Raw genomic sequence first — 21,299 nt, forward strand, 5'->3', positions numbered from 1 at the left:
ACGGCGACGAAAAAAACGCAAAAAATACGAAAAAGTCGCAAAATGTTCGTTTTCCAATCCGTATTTTTCTCATTCGGATTCGTGGATTAGTAAATCAGCCCCTAAGGGTTATACAGCCCCTAGATATTCTTTGTAACATTCCAACCCTAAAAGAATAATCCGGCAAGAAAAAATTTCCCTTGGTAACACAGTATGATTATTGTAGTAGACAAATTATAGAATTGTTTTATAATTCTGGCCCCTTTTGCAAAATATTTTTGGATATTTGGTCAAGAACACACTTTTGGTGTCTTACACAATGATTATGAAGGACAAGAACAAGCTGTGTCATTTTTACCAAAAAAACTACATTTATGCAGAGAGCAACAAGAAACATATTCTTGCAAGTGCTATAACTCCATAACACATCCTACAAAAGGGGGTTTTATAGTTTGTATACTCATACTGAAGAGCCTTTGGGGCATATGTCAAATAATTGAAATTTTCTGCTAAAATATGGATACTTGAACATTTTGTGCGTCCTTAATTATATGGCAGATTCTGGTACTAAGACAATGGCATTAATATATATTTGTAAAGGGAGCATAATTGAAAGCTGTGATGTTTGCCAATTCTTTTAGCAACCATTCAGATCCTTGCCTCCAAGCAGCTAACTAGTGTCACATGGTGATGGTTACTATGCGTTTCTAGAATGGTGGAATACTGTGCACCTTTTGTTGTTTTATCATATATGTTTCACAACTACAGTGGTTACTATTAGAAAGACTAAGGTTAGACAGGAAACTTTGTTACAAGAGGAAGCAAGATGTATTAAGCTGATAAATACAGAGTTTCCATTTGGCTTAAATAACATGTAAAGTTTTAGGAGTTTTAAAGGAAAATGTATAAGCTTCATCTCATGAAAATAAGAAACTTTGTAAATAATTATATTTATAAAATTTCTTATTTAAATATTAGGTAGAGATTTCTGAATTAATCATGTTATTCTTCATTATCCCAAATATAGACTAACTGAAGGCACAGATGAATGATGTTTTTATGTATATTTTTGTCTATTTAAATAAATTGCTTTAACACAAAAAAACTGCTAATAGGGGGTAAGTGAAGCACAGCACAACCTGAAGTGATACATAACTTTTAGCAAGTCTTTTAGGATATCTATTAAATTTCTTACATGAGATGAAAATAATAATACATTGTTTTCATGCTCTTTACCCATTTCTAGATTCCTAAAACCATTATCATGCTTTTTTTTAGGTTATACACATTTTCATTTGTACAAGAAAGCCATTAAATAACCCAGGGTAAGTATATTTAATCTTTGTGATGTACTGTATATGATGTAAGTAATAATGTACAGGTCTGTTTTGGATCTTTTTTTAATATTACTTGCTGGTGCCATATAACCAAAAGATGACTTTTGCATTGTGTTGGATGATGTGCACACATGCTTCAAAATCTGATTTGGGGTAGTCTTAGTTATATCAAGCAGTTTCCAGTTCTTTTTCCTGATCACTGGTTTGCAGCTTAACACCACAGATGGACTGAATTGGACCAAGTGTGGTACTGCACTCATTTACTCTTGTGGTAGTGCAGTTGTAATGCACACTTTGCAGAGTGTCCTAGTTGACCCAAGGGGCTGTTTCCTACAAATAAAGTTGTTGATTTTTGACCTGTATTTCAGGCATTATCCCCATTCTATTGTATGCATGCTGGACATAATGTGTTTTGGTGGAGGTACTTGGAATTTAAGCTGGTAGAGGTATAAGCATAGGTCCACCATAAATATAGTCACAAAAATAAACAGAAGGATAATGGTTTGAGCATAATCTGTCTTCTTCCTGTAGTACATATTCACCTCACTCCGATTCCTGTTTTTGGGGGAGAAGGCAACACTGTCTGAACTGGCAGTTTAGATTCCCTAATCTCTGTGTAGCTTGGCAGGGAAACCTAAGACACAAATAGACAAGAAAATCACATTTCATAATGCAATTCATAAATGCATGAAGTTACTGCTTTATGTTTTAACACAATAATGTGAGCTGTCATAATATACTGATGCAGTTTAAGAAAAGAAAAGATAACCCCTTAATTAGAAAACACTTTAGCAATAGCTTCTCACTATTCAATTCAACTTAAATACCAATCAGGATTTCATTGATTCAATAAAGTGATTAGTGGTGAATTGAAGGTGCTAGCTTTTTCAATACTGTCACTTAAAAAAAGCCTGTGCTACAGTTTCGTATCATCACAGTTTCTCTTCAAAACCATCAATTAAAAAATAAATAAAATGTGCAAGTTTTGAAAGTGCCAATATCAATACCACACTTAAAAAGACCTTTAAAAATCATCCAATCAAGTGCATGTGCTATTTCCGTTATATTCATTCAGAACCATTAATTAGAAAAGTGCTAGTGCCACAAATTCAAATATCTCTGTATACAGTATATAATTTTGTTGTTAAAAAGTTAAATATGAAAGAGATTACTATTGAATCAATAAATTAACTATATACTAAGTTTAAATTAACTAAATAAACTAAATATACTTATGCAGTCAACACCAGCCTTGAACAAGAAGGTTTATGCACCTGCACAAAATTTTGCACATTTTAAAGTCAAATGATTAAAGTGCATGCTGTCTTTCCCATGAGCAAATTATGCTCAATTGCACCCTATTGACTTATGGTCACAGTATTTTGTACCTGCATTATCTGGTGTAAAATTATGCCCTACTTTAGGGAGCCCAGAAATAAACTGATGTTCTGGGAAAGAACATTGTATTAGACACAAAAAAGTAGATTGCACTGAAATTTTGCTTCTAGAACTTTAAACAGCATTAGTTAAATGGGCCCTATGAACAGATAATGTGTCAGGTATTAAGCAGCATTGCATAGTGTCCTGTTATAGGAAAAGTGGAACTAAAAACATCATAGTGCATATTACTAAATATAAATACAAACTTCTCATGCCAGAGCAGTTGCGCTGGCATCATAGGGGTTAACACTGGAAACATTAAGGGGCTGATTTACTAAGACACGATTTCGAATCCGAATTGGAAAAATTCCGATTGGAAACGATTATTTTGCGACTTTTTCGTATTTTTTGCGTTTTTTTTCGGCGTCTTTACTATTTTTGCGTAAAAACGCGAGTTTTTCGTAGCCATTACGAAAGTTGCGCAAAGTCGCGATTTTTTCGTAAAGCGTTAACACTTGCGCGCAAAGTCGCGCCTTTTTCGTAGCGTTAAAACTTAAAAGGCGCAACGTTTCGCGCAAGTTTTAACGCTACGAAAAAATCGCGACTTTGCGCAACTTTCGTAATGGCTACGAAAAACTCGCGTTTTTACGCAAAAAATCGTAAAGACGCCGAAAAACTCGCGTTTTTACGCAAAAATCGTAAAGACGCTGAAAAAATCGCAAAAAATACGAAAAAGTCGTAAAGACGCCGAAAAAAAATCGCAAAATTACCGATCATTACGAAAAAAACGCAATCGGACACATTCGGCCCGTTCGTGGGTTAGTAAATGTGCCCCTTGGTCTCAGGCCCACAAAGAGGCCATTAATTAGATATTCCAGCAGGAGGCTGTGGGAAGGTGTCACTTACTGGTGTACTGTAGGTGTGTTTTAACAGAGGCAATTCTCAGTATTGTCTATGACAACATATTTTCTGGCGTTTAGTAGCTGCTACTAGTAGCTCTGTGTGTCTTCACCCTTTGTGTGTGTGGAAAGGGAAATTTATTTGTATTCTAATTAACAAGTTGACTGCAAGCAGGAGAGAGTAATGTAACACTTTGGCTGCTAGAGTACTTGTTGAATTAGGAGAAGCTAACCCTAACTACAGTGAGAGTGTCTGATACATTTGTGTATTGTGAAATATTACCTGTTATAGAGAACAGGAAAAGATTTATATTAGGTTTCTATTGTGATTTCTATTTCTGTTGTTAATGATAGATGGTGGCAACAATTAGATTTTCTGGGTGTTGGTATGTTGGGGGCATCTGATGTTAGTCTAACCTGTGTGTAAGGTGACTGAGTGTAACCCCTTGTAGCCATGTCCCAGAGTCACGTGGGCTGAGAGTGCCATTTTTGTGACACAACTTTAAAATTTAAACTTAATGTGAGGCCTGCCAAAAAAAGTTTTTTGTACAATAAATAAAATATGTAAGTGGTTTTAAGGTTAACTAAAAGTAACATGTAATTGCAATTAAAATAATTTTTTATCCTTTTAGCTAATGTAATATGTGGCATGTTTTGCTCTGATCTGCATATAAATGCTCACTCCTGTGCTGAAATCAGCCCTGGATGGCAGATACCATGTCTGTCAGTTCTTATTGAATCCGTAGTTAATCATGCACAACTTTCAGAATGGTGACTTAAGGTAAAAGATGTGGAGTATACTCCCAGTATTTGTAAATGCCTTATATAAGTTCTCTACTTACCGAAGTACCAGTAAATGTTACAGGAGACAGAATCCAAGACACACCAATACTGTTGCCATTGGTAAGAACCTTTTTTGAACCAGGTATTTTTACAGGAGCAGTGGTCTGTGAAAAGAATAACTTTAATTTACTAGTTTAAACAATGCAATTTGCAAACATGGATTCTATTTTTTACCACTTAAATCCTCTGCCAGAGATGCTTTCAGCATCCAGACAATAGGGAGAGTAGTAATGATTACATTAACAATAGAAATAAATAATAATAAATAGACAGGTTTTCTTGTCAGTTGTTGTTTGGAATCATGGAGCCATAACACGATAAATGTGCCATCTATCAAGACTTCTTAGTCAAATATATGGAATGATTACTCTCTAGCCCTGCAAAGTGGTTTTTAAGGGGAACATGGTATACCCAGTATTGATTATTTGACTGCACACAAAATGAAAGGTCTACAGGGATGCTAGTGTGATGTTTATTAACCACTTAAACACACTTTACAAAAGACACTAGTAGATAAGGTCAATGCATTTTCTGCATTGTTTTATCAGGGCCCTCCCTGTAGTATATAGAACTACTGGTTGGGGTAAGGAGGTTCAGTTCAGTTATTTAATTATACCATTCTAAATGGATCATAAAAAACATGGCTCTTTTGAAAAGTCAGTGGAATGTTAGAATTTAGTTGGCTATTATCCATTTGGTCTATATTTAACTTGCATCAGTATTACAGTCATGTTGTGTTTTGTTATCTTAGATGTTTGAACCAGAGCAGAAGTTACATTTTGAAGAATTTACAGAATTATTCATACTTAATCATTAATATACAATGCAGTGATTATAAAAGGTAGTAGCTCTGAGTGTGGGTACCTGGTATGCATGATCTAGGTTTCTAAGACAGGATGTACTTGGAGCTGAGCGGCTAAGTGATGAATTAGATTTGGTCGCCGTTTTGGCAAACATAGGTTCACGTTTTCCTTTATCAAAAGTAGGTGATTGCAGTGACTGAGAAAATGGTGAGAGGTGCCTTAATCCTTCACTGACGGCATCTGTGTTCAGTCTTATTTCTGTATAATAGAAGTCCTCCTCTCCCTCATTCTCATCAGATTCTCCAGTATGTCTACAAAAAAAAAAACAACTTTCAAGCTCATACTAGGCAAACATTATTCTCAGTGATTTTTCCTTATGGTCCAAATGTATGTAATTTATTGAATGCAGACCTTGTTGCTATAAGTATTCCTACTCAATATTTTGGTTGATAACACATATTGGCAACTATATAATACATCTGATTGCCTTGAGATTTGTCAAACCTTGATGATTGCTGAAATCAGCTGTCTGACACACAAGATGGATACACAGAAGAATGGACAGGTATATGTAGGGAATTCTGCTATAAAGTGTGACCAGGAAACTGAGCAAAAATATTTTAATGTTCAATGTTTTACTGTGGCAACTATTTACAAAAAAGGAATGGTAAGATGCAATGGCGATACAATTACATTCTTACAATTTACAAGCTATTGTCCACAAGCTATTGACTAAAATCTAGATGCTCTTTATTATCAACCTAATTCATGGTGGGTTAACATTCATCTTGTCTTGCTATAAGGCTTAGCATGCCTAATAACTCCCAAGATTCCAATATTTTCTCTATAATTCAGAGGGCATGAAGACTGTCACTTTTTGAGCATATAACATATAGCTCTAGGCATAAAATGTTAGTGTTGGTCTAAAAACCTTCACTATGATGATTTGAAATTCACCTGCAATAAAGTCTTATGACTTAGAGTTAGAAATTTAAGGTCAGCAATCATTGTGAAGAGTCATTCGGGGTGCTGTTTAGACAAATCCACAGAGAGAAACAAAAAATATATTAAATGTGATCTAAACTTCAAAAATCTCTCTCCCCATGTAAAATGTGGATTGAATTCATAGTGCAGAATGTCAACGGCTTTCAGAGCTCCAACTGACCATTGTTTCTTGCACAATAGATGGTGTGTCATCTCTAGTATAGGTATTTGGATAAAAGTTCAGAATATACTGCTGTAGAAGTGTTCACTTATCTAATTACATAAGTGATAAAGTGAAATAGTTATTGAATGGCCACTTGCTAAGTAATGTATTGTCAATATAAACTGACCTGTTGGAGTTTCCAAAAAATGTTTAGCATTTTTAAAGTCTGTTTTTAGGGTTGCTTGGGAAAGCATACCTTAAAGATGTATTACCTTTTGATATACTGTAAGTTCACTTAGGCATATGGGTTACCCTCATAAAACAATTCATTGCATTTTTTTTCCATTAAGTTTACAAGTACAGCGCAAAGAATAAATCCTGTTCCCAGCCAGTATCTGCAGGTCATTTGCATAATTAGTGTTCTTAGTTATAAGGGTAATGCTAGTCATATTACTTCATTTGTAGATTTGTTTTCTAATTGTTTCTGGAGAGAGGCTTAAACATTTGGAAAAATTTTTCAGACTAAATTTAATGAATTCATCTGATGTGCTGTCATTTAATTCACAATTCTAACTTTGTGTCCATGTAGGTAATACACATTAGTACTTAATAGCAAGGATGGTACTAGTGATAATGTTATGAAAAGCTAAAGATATATGTGAAACAAGTTAAAGGCAGAGAGGAGGAAGGTAAAGCTATGTTTGTCCCACTGGAAAAGATTGGAAGAGAAATTCCAGATTCTATATTCAAATATGTCTCTGCCATAATATTTGTAGCATCTTCTTTGCTTTCATGATTGCTGATTGTTAACAACAATGATGTGGTTTTTGCATTTATCACTGCTCCACAGGATTTTTCTTTTCATATTCATGTTAATTTTTCCACTCAGATGTAATGATGCTCCTCTTATATGTAAAAAGGACGCAGAAACATTTTGTGAACTGTTGAGAAAAATATAATTACTTCTCCAACATCTCTGTTAAGAACAAAGAAAGCATATTCTTTTTGGGTCTCTACATATGTATGTATGTGCCTCATAGCTAGATGTAACAGAATCAGTTCCGAAGACTGCCAGCTACCAAGCAAAAATCCTGCTCATGAATAAAATGTAGTTGAATGTACGTTAGAGCTTTATAGATAAAAAGTAATACCGCTGCGGAAGGTAAAAAGATACAATAGCTATTTCACTTTTCAACTTACAGAAAGGCTTATTTATCAATTTTTGAATTTGTTTGAATTGTTGAAATTGGGCCGATTTTGATCGGGCGGGTTTGATTTTTCCATCGGATTGGGGACTGCATCAGCTCGTTGATGCAGTCCCCCATAAGACAGGGCCTCTGCCCGCCATTTTAATTGAATTAGCCCAGTATCACCCACACATAAGTGGGCATATCGGGAGAAGATCTGCCAGGTTGGGAAAACCCAACCTAAAAGAGCAAATTAGCACAGCAGCATATTTGGACACCATCGTCCGTTCAATAGAAAATGTTTTGGTTAGCTCCAACTGTGCATGCTCACGCAGGGTCCGTATCGGCAGTGAGACCCAAAACATGAATGGAAGATGGCACCAAGGTACACTGCTGTGCTGCTCTGCTCTGCTCTTTTAGATTGGGTTTTTTATAGGGCCAATTTTTAAAGTAATAGACTATGCGAGAAGGGAGAGGTGAGGGGGGTCGACGCAAGCCAGTTAAGGGTGCTTTTATACCTGGGGGGGGGGGGTGCAGTTCTCCTTTAAATGTATATTAAAAAGTTGTTTAGAATTACATTTTATTTTATTATGTAATAAGCAGTGTTTGGGTGGAGAGCCCCTCCATAACAGTAAGAAACTATAATGCTTTACCCCAGATGAATTGTTCTGATATGCTTCTTTATTCCAGCTGATGTGCTCAGAACTTTCTCACATGTCTTCCAGAGACATTTGAACATCACCTTCATGGAATTCTATAAAGAAACAATAACAATATAGTGCAATCTCAGTAACTGTAAATGTGTAAAATATTTTACACAAAGCATGGTTATTCATAAAGGTGTCCTTATACTTAAATAAATGTATCACAATTATGAAAAAAAACATTATAAATAATTAACAGTACTAGTTTATTTATGTTAAGACAGTATAATGTCAGACTAAAGCCAAAATGACACCAAAATCCATGCCATTATATTACACCACCTCAGACCTGACATAATCTGTTGACTCTTTGGTGCAGTAAAATGTGAAATTCAATCTTGTGCAACAAAATTTTTTACAATGCTTTTTTGAAGCAAATTAATTTCTTTTTATACTTGTCTACACATTTGCACAAAATCATACAGCTTTATAACGTGTTTTATTTTACACATTGTACCACACTGTTAAAGGGGATGTTCACCTATAGACAATAGTCTGTATTTGTACATTATCTTTATTGATTAAAATGTGTAGTTTGAAGCTACAGACTAGGATCAGAACTGCTACAACTCTGCTGTTTCCTCTGCCCTCTCCTCACTTTTTAGAAGGGATTGTCCCCACCAACTTGAATTCTGTCCTAACAGGAAGTTGACCTTGTTACTGGGCATGCCTTCCCTCTCCTGCTTTATTTGCATTTCACTGATTGGCTGGATCTTGCCCGCCAGATATGCAAATGAAAGTGGAAAAGAAAGGAATATGCAGTAACCATTTCAGAGTGGACTTTTTTATTTGGCTACCTGCCTAATTTTAGCAGCGCCGGTCCAAAGCTTATATGGTCTGTATCTGCAAAACTAAACATTAAAAATAATAAAGACAGATTATGAAATTGTTTCTCAGAGGGGCTGTTCAAATGCAAACTATTGTTTGAAGGTGAACATCCCATTTGTAAAGTGTTGTATTTCAACTGTTTTTTTTAAGCAGCTTATCTAAGTGAGGAAATGCCCAGTAAAGGTCCCCATACACGGGCCGATTGTAGCTGCCGATTGGACCGATTCGGCAGCTTATCGCCCGTGTAGGGGCAGAAACGAGGGGCCTGCCCGTCCAATATCTGGCCTGAAATTGGCCAAATATCGATCAGCCAGGTTAGAAAATTCAGTCGGATCGGGGACCGCATCGGCTCGTTGATGCGGTCCCCGAACCGACTGCCCCATTGCCGCCAATATAATTCGATCGTTTGGCCCCAGGGCCCATTAGCCTACACGCTCCCCGATATCGCCCACCCGTAGGTGGGGCGAATCTCAACGTGTATGGGGACCTTAAGTCTTTGCACACTAGTTTTACCCAGATATGAAAAGAATAGTTCAGACCTTTCTTTTCCTAGGGACAGGTTCATCAAAAAGAATGCTGCTTGGATCTGCATCTTCATTGTTCTCATCTGTATAATTCAGTGGTTGGAAATACCTAAAGCTGTCAGCAGATAATGGTGGGGATGGAGTTGAAGGATTAGAGCAGTCACTGGGTGTATTCCAACTCCAGCAACCACTACTGCTGGTGCTGGATGGAACAAACCCTGATTCTTTCCAAGACCCATCTGTGAAGAGAAACATAAAAGCTTACTAATATACATCCAGATATAGTAACTGCAATTAGGCCATACATGGTATCATCTTCAACGTAAGTTAGAACTGATTATTTTTTGTGTGCAGTGTTTAACTGATAAATAGTTCAATTTCATGTAAGGAGAGTCTTGCCTGTAAATGTGAGTGATCTTAAGATTATTTTATTAGTGTAGTGAAACAAATTATAATATAGTAACTTGAAAGAGAATGTTGTTCCAATCTTTGTTTTCTGTTTAATCTTGTGAGATGAAATAAGAATTGTTATACACATGAACTGCTTGCTCCAATAGCTAAAACAATACTACAGAACATGTGGAGCTCTTAAATATCAGTGAAAGCAGAAAAATGTTTTAGGTCTGGGGAGTGGGGGAATACATACATATTGGAATTAGGGGCAGTGGTTGTAATATTAACTTTGTGTATTATTTGAAGATAGCTAAAGCTAAATACACCTGATTGGTTGGCATGGTTGTCAGACAAGTGGATCTTTGACCAGTGTGGTCACCTATGTGCTGGGCTATATCAGACTGATCCACTCATTTGTCTATGATTAGATCATAATTGGTGCTATTGCAGCCTGTTGGGAAAAGATTGCGTTAATATGCCGATACAACCCTATAGTTTTAGTCCCTATTTTCAGCCAGATATGTGGAAGTCAGGGAGAGCACATGCACAGGCAAAGCAAATGCAAAGTCTGAAGGGGCCAAATTGGCAAACTAAATCCTCCCACACATAGCCAGCTTAAAACAGAGTGAGCTGAAGCAGGCCTGGTGCAAATCCACCACTATTACCAATATGCCAAAAGCACTCTAAACAGCTCCCACCAAAAGAGTTGTTAGCATTGCATATTACCACCACCAAGTCCTAAAGAGCTTAGAAACAATTCTCATGACCGTTACCAATGTTCTAAGAGCTAAGCTGGCAACACTTCTTCCTGCCACCACTATCATGAATCATGCTAAACCATACAAAGGTAAGATGACCACAGCAACAGGTCATGCTCCCCACTCACCGAGCACTATCAACCTAGATTACTGAGATCACCAGTGCATTAGACTTTCATAGAATTATAGAACATGATGAAAACAAAGAAAACTTTACAGCGCTCCTCTGTGGCATTTGATTCCTAAAGTTCTTCTCTTTGTTTGCATCTTTTTATTTTGATATTCCTGGTACTACATATTCCAAGATGAATAGCGAACTTGTATGCTAGAAGGGTACGCAGATACCTCTATTTTATTATATGTCTGTGCAAATGTCCAGTTCTTTTGCTTCAAATATTCACTTGAAAAACAGACTTAAGCATTACCTAGTGCAGTTGTGCCAAAAGATAGACCATGATCTACCAGTAGTTCTTGAGCCGGTGGCAAGTAGATAACAGCAGCGCATTGCCCCCCCCAAAAAAAGTTCTTGCACATAACCATTCTACCTAATATTCAGATGTTTGAAAACAATTGCATTTTATTACAGTATAAATTGGTTAGGTTGCATTTTTGTGGCTCTGTAACAAATGAGACTGTAAACCCTGATGCTATAGCATTCCCTTAAAAGGGCAGTATACCCCCGTTTTATACACAATGAAAAGGGCTTGTGCTGAACATGCTTTTTTCCTATGTGTTCTGTTATTTCTTATACTAAACAGTTTGGGGGTATACTGCTCCTTTAATATAGACCCCCCGGTGTGTGCATCCCTAATATAGGAAGAACTTTTTTGGCAGTTACTGCCATGGATGTCAAGAAGCGAAGTCAGTGCAAAATCAGTGCTTGGTAACTCAGAGGGTTGGGCAGGCAAACCCTTGAGCAACGAGAGATGCAGAGTGTAAACACTGGGATCAAAAGAAAGTAATTTATGAAGCATTAAGGGGTCTGTATAAAGAAAGAAGCTAACACTAGAACCACAAGCATTTTTTTCAAAGAAGTTATATGCATTTAGATTAAAAAAAAAACTCACTATGTAAAATATTTATAATTGCTGGATGAAATAAAACTTGCTTAATAAAATCGCAGTAACACGGCTATAACATTTTTTTGTGTTTTGTGTCATTTCCGCAAAAAGCCTTTCTTTCCCCAAATCTCCACTAACCTATAAATGACAGCAACCATTCCTACCACCTTTAACGTTACTCTATACATATAAAATGAAGTTACATGATTAAAACCATCCAGATCAAAATATTAGCTGTAAAAAAATGTAAACTCCCTTTTAACCAGTTTATGACAATAACTTGAGAGATCACTCTAGAACTGTATTTCTAAAACAATGGAACTGCCTCCTACCACCAGGGGCTTGTAACAATGGCAAGGTGGCTAAGCCTAAAGGCTAGTTAGGGGAAGATTTGGGTGAAAAACTTGTGCGCTATCCTAGATATTCTTGGAACAGTGGCTAAAACTTATGCACCATTGATTTTCTGTATTAATAATCTTATTATGAGCTAAAGGTTTCTCAGTTACCTTAATGTTAGTCACCCATAGTCATACAAGAAGTGACAGTTGTGTAGGCGTTTCCTGATAAATTACTTAATATGGAGCATCGCACATAGTTTGTGGGTAAATGGCTATAGGGATAATTCCCTGATTGATGTGCGTATCTATCACTGTATATTTACAACACACTTTGCAAGGATATAGGTAGCTTTACCAGTAAGTCGCATAGGAGGGCTTCGAACCAATGGACTTGTAGACAAACTGGTCAGTACCATTGCAGCTGTCACTTTGTCCATATCTGCTTCACCTTCAAATATTCTAGAATACAGTGGAAAACACGTATTTTTATATGCTTTGCACATCAGCTAGCATAAAGGCCACTTTAATAGTTTTATAAGCAGTTATTTAGTCACATAGCCAATTAGAGGTGCATATCTGTAGTTATATATGTTGAGATACATCAACAGTGTAATCAAAAATTGTGAATTATGTTGAGTCAGTTGAACTCAATACAACTATGCATGAACTGCTAGCTCCAATGCAGTTTTTGACTTTGTAATTTCAGGTATTCATGAGCATCAGCATCATATGAATGTTTCACAGTACAGTGCATTAACCAGTCAGTTTGATCAGATCTGCTTTGTCACGCCTCATTTTAAAATATCACTGCCAGAAGATAGTTTGCTAAATGTGTGATACAGTTTTATTTTTAACTACTTATCAAGGTGGATTTTCTCATTACCATGTCACATTTAAGAAATTACATACTGACCAATCATTGCATTTAAAATGCACATTTTTGCATTTATCTAAAGAAAAACATTTCATATCCGCATGGTAAGCTTTTACTGGCTATAGTAGAGGTATAGCCTATGATTAAGTGCCCACTTTAGGCACGAAAGACGTCAGGCTGTTCATGTTTGAGATGTTTTTTCTTTAAATAAAACTAATATGTTTTAACTGCATCACTTTTTGGCCAATTGGTCCAGTCCAGTCTTTAGTGCCAGCCTTGTTTTTCTGATTTTTGAGGTACTTTGTTTTGGAGAGTCCAGTGGGCTGAAGGTTTTGAGGTTTGAGCACCTGGACCCGATATACCAATAGGATGAATATACCATTTAAAGTAGTCCAGTTGGAAATTTTTTCTTTATTAATTTGATATAGTACAGATTATGCTTTTCTTGAAATATTAATTGTTTTGTTGCAGTCAACTTTTAGTTGACCAGAGACCATTGTGTAAAACTGTAAAATTCACTGGCTGACCTGTACCTGTTTGTAATTCTGACACCGCCACCAAGTAAAATGATCAATTGACTCATGGCCAGTTAGTTGTTCTGCTTGGTGCAGTTTAATCATCCAGTCTAGTCAATTGCAGTAATGTCTGGCAAGTTGGCCTCAGGTAGCATATGTGAATATGTTTTCCTTTTTTACTTTTTTTTTATATTTTTCATTTTTTCTGTAAGCATGCAAGTTTTTCCCAGACAACCTGTTCAAGTCCAATGAACAGTATGGGGCTGATTTATCAAAGTATGAGTTTGAATCTCGAAATGGGTAAAATTTGGATTAGATATGATAATTTCTGATGATCGGAAATGGCACAAAAATGCTTACGAAAGCATTTCTGAACGATCTGAACGATCGTTAACGACGGAAAATCCTTTCTGATTTTGATACTTCTGTGCATGTTTTTGGAAGCCTCCCATAGGACTCAATGGCACTCTGCAGCTCCAACCCGGCCCAAGGATAGTCACCCATAGGGCTCAATGGCACTCTGCAGCTCCAACCTGGCCCAAGGAAAGTCTCCCATAGGGCTCAATGGCACTCTGCAGCTCCAACCCGGCCCAAGGAAAGTCTCCCATAGGGCTCAATGGCACTCTGCAGCTCCAACCCGGCCCAAGGAAAGTCTCCCATAGGGCTCAATGGCACTCTGCAGCTCCAACCCGGCCCAAGGAAAGTCTCCCATAGGGCTCAGTGGCACTCTGCAGCTCCAACCCGGCCCAGGGAAAGTCTCCCATAGGGTTCAATGGCACTCTGCAGCTCCAACCCGGCCCAAGGAAAGCCTCCCATAGGGCTCAATGGCACTCTGCAGCTCCAACCCGGCCCAAGGAAAGTCTCCCATAGGGCTCAATGGCACTCTGCAGCTCCAACCCGGCCCAAGGAAAGTCTCCCATAGGGCTCAATGGCACTCTGCAGCTCCAACCTGGCCCAAGGAAAGTCACGATACCGAAGCTTGAGTGAATCCAAAACATTCATACTCAAGTATGATTTTGTTGCACAAATTGTTGCGCTTTTTGTCACAAAGTATGAAAAAGTTGAGCAAATTAACTAAAAAGTCGCAAAAAAATAGGCACAGTGCGCAAACTTAGAAAAGATACGTTTTTTTGTATTTGGAAGCGATCGTACTTTGATAAATGGGCCCCTGTGTGTTTAATTGTATTCATTAGTTTTCATGCACAAAGTATATAATAAACATGTAGCTTGGTGCTGGCTATTATATACCTATAGGCCGATGACAGACGGCAGAAGATTAGTGGCCCTGTGATTAATCTCCTTAAATGCTTTCCTACAGGCAAGATTGTAAATCGCTGGTTGGAAAACATGTGTTGCTTTGGCTTGCAAAGAAACTTTTGGTGACTTCCAGTGACACATGTTTTCCTTCCAGCGATTTATATTCTCGAAGGAAGGAAAGCATTCAAGGAAATTAGTCGCCACCTCTAGAGGAGATTAATCATGGGGCGACTAATCTCCTCCTCTGTCATCAGCCTAAGGCAGCGTATTTATTTCTCAAACCTAGCATTTGCTTTCTACATCAGAAATGTTTTCACCACAATGTTAAAGCTCTAGAGCTGCGGGTTTTCTAGAAAGCAATAACTGAAAAGTTTCAGTGATGCAGTAAGCTTTCTTTAAAGGGGTGGTTCAAGGGGGCATAGAATGTTTTTTTTTTATAGTTTTGGAATTCTCTTATTTTACCTCTGTTCAGCTTTCAAATGGCTCTTCCAGCAGCCAAAAAACTATTGCTCTGTGAAGCTACAATTGTATTGATATTCTTACTTTTTATCCTATTCAGTTCCATAATTATTTATATTCCAGTCTCTCATTTAACCACTGCCTGGTTGCTAAGGTAAATAAAACTCTAGCAACAAAATGACATACAAAATTGGGGGGCTGCTGAATGGAAAACTAAATAACTGAAAAACTATAAAAAAAAAGAAATGAAGATCAGTTGCAAATTATTTCAGAATATCAATGTCTAATTCATATTAAAGTTAATTTAAAATTTTGGGTGCCAAAATGTTAGGCACCCCCAAGTGACTTTAATTGCTTACCTTTTACCCCGGGCCTTTGCTTCTCCTTTAAGTAGCACCCTTACATACCATTAATAATCTATAACTTATAGGTTTACAACTTATAGGTAACTGCACTAGTTTTCCAGGATATCAAATAATACCCATTGTGCAGCTGTGTAAAATATAACTTACTAGTTGATTAAAACATTTGAGGTGCTGTCAAAGTGAATTATACTTCTATACACCTTGCTCTATTGGCAGTGCACCTTATCCCACACTACAGTTTAATATAGTAAATATTGTATCTAAGATTTTACATAATTCTAAACTGCATTGTTTGTTTAATTAAGGATTACAGGGTTTGTAATACAACAGGCCCAGGTCCTTCTGTATTTTAATGTTAAATGTCTTATGTCATACACCACACACTCCGTGATAAATGGCACAAAAGGAAGTGTAAAAAGTCCAGTATTGAGTATTCAGTAGTGGACAGGTGTAGAAGCAAGACCATGCACTTAATTTGGCCACAGGGCAAACAATTTAACATGATACATACCTTGCATGAGGGACATCAATACTGGATGAAACTACTTTGCATTTCTGCTCAAGAAGGGAGAAAGAGCTTGTGCATTCACCATTCATGTCCTGAGCGCGTTTAAGCACTTTGCCTGAATTACATTTCACAAATTCTGCTTCCTTCCTTTCTTTTGCTTGGTAAGTTATTGGTTTTTCTGATGCAATGTGACCAGTATGTCTTTCCAGGTATTGATTTGTGGATGGTACAAACTTGTTGTTTTTCCTTGTTCCCTGCAGAACAAATATAATAATTATTATACTGTAAGAATTGTTTAAAAAGTCTGTAAAATGAGAGCCCCAGGATAATATACCTTTCTCCCTGCATCTATATGTATTTAGTTTTTCTATTACAGCCAGTTCAACTACAGCTCTTCTACAGACTTCCTTGTCTAGCGTTAAGCTTCGCTCCTTTTGCTTTCTAAGCACTGCTTCTTTATCCGACTGTGATGCCCTCAAAGAGGTGCCTACTGGGTATGCCTGATTCATTTTAATTGGATCAGAGGCAGTGTGCATGGCCACTAGGCACTTCTTTGAGGTCTTTATAGTCAAAGAAAGAAGGAGTGCTGGAAAGCAAAAACAGCAGAGATTCACACTAGTCAAGGAAGTCAGTAAAAGAGCTGCTGTTTAGCAGCTTGTAATAGAGAAACAAAATAAATCTGCATAAAGGGAGAAAGTTATGTTATTCTGGTGGCTGTTTTAGGGGATTTTAAAAGAAAAGACTTACGTATCCTATAACAGTTTTCAAGGTCCTGAGTTTTAGACTCCAGCACCTGAATACACTTGAAAACATCTTTTAAAACCTTTATGTTAGGGGGCACATACTGTACCTTTAAGCTCATCCGTCCTTCATTCTGCCTCGCCAGTTTGTTCTTTAAGTATAGATAAGTCTGGTTTTGCAAAGTCAGTGCATAGATTTGTTTTATAATTTGTACAACTTTCAGTAAGGCTAGTTCTGGAATCACCCTTTTCTCCTGCGTATGGATGTTGTAAGCGGGCTGGGGAGAAGGGGTAGTCCAGGGAGGATGCTGTAGTAAATGGTTATTCTTGTGTCTGTGTGCAAAAGCCACAAATCTTTGAGCTGCTGAGGAACCAATAACTGTTGTTTCCTTTGCCACAGTGTACCATCATAACTGAGCTGCAGTCAAGTTTGTGTACATACTGTTGCCATCTTGGAGCTTAGAAGCTCCTTTGCTTTGAGCTATTTTCCTTCTCCAGCCACTGAATTTTCTCCCAGCTATGTAGGGTTGTTGCTGCCAACAAGCAGGGACACCAGCTCAGTTGTCTTTAGTGAATGAAGCCTCTGAAAGTCAATATAATATCATGATTCTTGAGCTTTTTAACTCCAGCTTTCCCATTTTACCAGCCAAGCTCTTTGCATTAGTAAACACCTATTAAATGCTGGTACAAATTTTTATTTGTATAATATAGCCTTCTCTGATATTCCTATCAATCTTTTCAGCCCAACTTTCCTCTATAATTTCTCACTGCTTCCTCCTACTCTATTTCTAGTTTAAAATCTCCCTCATACTTCTAAGCCACCCTCCCCCCAAAAACAGCTATACCAACATAATTGAGGTGCTGTCAGTCATTGGCAAAGAGTCTGTAGCTGAGGTGAAAGACAACCAGAAAAAATGCTACATTTGCCATATCCATGAATTTCCTCATGTAATATAAATGAAGAAAGATTTTTAGTACACGGCCAAAATAACAAATGGACTTACAGTAGGGAGCCTGGCCCTTTCTTATATTTGGCTTATTTTGCATTCATCCATTGCAGTTTTGGAAACAGTTTTTATTTCAGCGTATTTTGATGAATGCTTTTTTGTCTCCAGGTATTTGTCAAGAAATATGGAGCCTGCGTTATTAAAGATTTCTAAATTACAGTGAAGATAGCAAGAGAAGAAATTAGCTGGAAGAAGGAATCTGTGGTAAAACCAGAAGCAATCTGAAATTGTGAATACATTTAATATTTTCAGTGCATACACAAACTATCCAATGTTTTATCAAATCTCTGTATTTGAAATTAGCCTTTAATAAGTGAGAAAGGTACCTTTCCTTTTGCTAAAGCCCTATTGGCTCAGCTTTTACTCAGGTTTAAATACATTTTTCTTTTAATTATCTAGCCATAGCCTACCTAAACTCCACCCACAACCCTCATATACTGTTACAGTTTCATTTTAGATGTGGAAAAGAGGTTCAAGAATGGCTGGAAAACTAAAAACATTGACAGCAGCAGCATCTAATATCTAGCTTGTTCATAGCCTGTGCAAAGCAGTGCCATAACTGTTGTAAGCACAGTTCAACAGGAACATTTTTTGCCTTGTGCACAGCTGTCTCTTTGGCATACATTTGATCAGTTAGTGGGAAGCATCTGCTGTGTGACTTGGATTGCAATGACATCTATCCTCTCTGGGATTTTCTTTGTAGCATTACGTACCTTTTCAAGTCTTTTGTTTTGTCCCATCCCAACTTTTTGGAAATGTGTTACTGGCATCAAATTAGGATTAAAACAAGTCTGTACTACTTGCATATAAATATATTGTTAAACTGATTTGCAAATCATCCCATTCTGTTTGTGTTTAGGTTTTACACAGTGTTCCAAGATTTTTGAAAATGGTGTTCTATAAGGGAACACGTTTTACAAGTTTAGTAAGAAGCCAAAGAAATAGATAAGCTCTTTTGTTATTACTAAATATTTGTTGACACTGGAAGTTTAACTAATGGAGAACAGTTTGCAATGCAGATTGCAATATTTTCATACCTGGTTTCTTCACTTCTTTCCTGGAGTACTTTTGGAATACATTTCTTCAAAGACAGAAGACTGGCACAAAACCAGACCATAATAGCAGAAGTGATGCAATTAAATATTGTTTTATTTAAAAACAAAAAATCTTAAAAGGACAAGTTTAACACATTTCATGCCTTGAGAGGCCCCTCATTTGCTCTACATTTTTAGGGATAAACTGAAAAAATAAATTTTTTGGTGTTTTGATTTAGCTGAATAAAGAATCCTATACAGTAGTTTTGGCCAAATACCTATCCAAATCTGAACCCTAATTTGCACAACTGGACCCTAATCCCCTATAACTGTATCATCTAAAACAAAAAAAATATATAACCTTTAGTTGTCTAGTCCTTATTTGCAGTATAATGACATGTTCCAATTTAAACAGGTCAATAACTATCCCTTAAGGTTTTGAAGAAGTTTTAGGCCTAAAGCAATATAGCCTCCCTGTAATCTCTCCCATTAATCAGATTGCAAGAGAAGGATTGTCTTAATTGTGGTGAAAGAGCCTTTATAAACTGCCAGATTCAAGCTGACCTTCAGGCACAAGAAAAATAGTTTCAACTTGCACCATCCTGCGCCAATTCACTGAAAGAGTGCTCTGTGGTAGGAGACCCAGGAAGACCCCACTGCTGACAGAGAAATATAAGAAAGAATTGAGTTTGCTAAACATGTAGAAATCCTTTTGGGAAGACGTTCTGTGGACAGATGAAATGGAATTAGAGCTTTCTTGTAAAGCACAACATTATTTACTGGAAATTAATAAAGCCTTTAAAGAAAAGAACACCTACAGCCAAACATGGTGAAGGCTTTGCTGCCCAGAAACATGTTGCCTTAAGTCTGTGCATAGCAACATGAAACCAGGACATTATCAAGCCATTTTGGAGCAAAATATTGTACCCACTGTCAAAAAGCTGGGTCTCTGTGGAAAATATGGTGAGTCTTTCAGCAGGACAATAACCTTAAGCAAACTATGAAAAGCACCCAGGAATAAACAAAATGCTTGTTTGCTGTAAAGTTGCCATCAGTGAGTTCAGAACTAAATCTCACTGAACACATGAAGAGATCCGACAATTGCAATTAGGTGATGGCATCCTTCAAATCTGGAAGAACTGGAGCAGTTTGCAAAAAAAGATTGGTCTAAACTGTCAGTAGAGAGAATAACCTTTAATCAACAATTGCAGAGGATTGTTGTGAAAGAACTTTGATTAACTGCTACATGGATTCAAGCAAAAGCTTCAGAGACAATCTACAACAGTTTCTACTTGCACCAACTTAACAAAATTGTGTTCTGTGGTAGGAAACCCAGGAAGACCCACTAATGACAGAGAAACATGAGAAAACCTGACTGGAGGTTTGACCACAACACACCTGAACAAGTCAAAATTCTTCTAGGAGTATGTTCTGTGGACAGATGAGACTAAATTTAAGAGCTTTTTGGTAAAGAACATCCCTCTTATGTCAAACATGGAGGAGGTTTGCTGATGTTTTAGGGATGCCCTTGGAACTGACAGGCTTGACTCTGTGCATGGCATCATCAAATAAGGAGACTGCAAGGCAGTTTGGGTTGCAATATTGAATTGAGAAAGCTAGGTGTCTCACTGATCATGGGTGTTTCAGTAGCACAGTGACCCAATGTACATAACATCCAAGAATGGTTGAAGACAAAACACTAAACTGTTGAGAAGTTGCAAGCATATAAGTCCAGATATAAATCTGAAAACTGCAGTTGGTAGAAGGCATCCTTCAAATCTGGGAGAAGTTGATAGCAGTTTGCAATATAATAGTGAGATAACACCATAGAGAATGCATCTTTGAATAAATGTTTGTGTGGTACTGTACAGTGGACTTATGAGTAAATAATTGTGTTTGATTTATTTGCCAAATACCCATCAGTGCAGAACTTTTTTTTTGCTTATTTTTAATTTTTCTTGCAGTTGCATTTTTTCTTTTTTGGTGTACACCACGGTGTTGTGTGTATATATGTTGATGTTATATCTAAGGGTGTATGTACAAGTAAGTTTTATTGCATTGGTACAGTGTTAAACATTGGTAAGGTGGGCATCCATTTTTAGGCTTAGAAGTGCTTTTGTCTATTATATTTGATGACCTGTACATCAGTAGCAGCAGTGTTTTTATATACAAGATAAAGTATGTTCATGCATGAATAATCTTGTGTAACACAAAATTAGACCGAGGCTGGCTCTGTGATAAGGTTATCTACTTGCTTTTAAGTTGCAGATAACACAAGCAACAAATTAAACAAAACAATCCTTGGACATATAGCCAAACTGTAATTTTACCCTTTCAAAAATTTATTTTTGTAAAATAT

At 37.0% G+C, this 21,299-nt stretch overlaps 1 protein-coding gene across 1 annotated transcript in view; it reads right to left on the minus strand.

The window, feature by feature from the left end:
- znf704 (zinc finger protein 704) overlaps positions 1-21,299 on the minus strand; it is a 28,706-nt gene that overhangs the window by 4,649 nt on the left and 2,758 nt on the right. Inside the window, exons 2-9 of the mRNA XM_031903977.1 lie at positions 16,163-16,413; positions 12,537-12,640; positions 11,315-11,323; positions 9,647-9,870; positions 8,229-8,329; positions 5,303-5,552; positions 4,438-4,542; positions 1,859-1,950 (exon numbers count right to left, since the gene is read on the minus strand). Coding sequence (XP_031759837.1) covers positions 1,859-1,950; positions 4,438-4,542; positions 5,303-5,552; positions 8,229-8,329; positions 9,647-9,870; positions 11,315-11,323; positions 12,537-12,640; positions 16,163-16,413 — 1,136 coding nt within the window. The remainder of the gene's footprint in view (positions 1-1,858; positions 1,951-4,437; positions 4,543-5,302; positions 5,553-8,228; positions 8,330-9,646; positions 9,871-11,314; positions 11,324-12,536; positions 12,641-16,162; positions 16,414-21,299) is intronic.

Source organism: Xenopus tropicalis, chromosome 6 (assembly GCF_000004195.4).
Source record: "Xenopus tropicalis strain Nigerian chromosome 6, UCB_Xtro_10.0, whole genome shotgun sequence".
NCBI classification, from domain to species: domain Eukaryota; kingdom Metazoa; phylum Chordata; class Amphibia; order Anura; family Pipidae; genus Xenopus; species Xenopus tropicalis.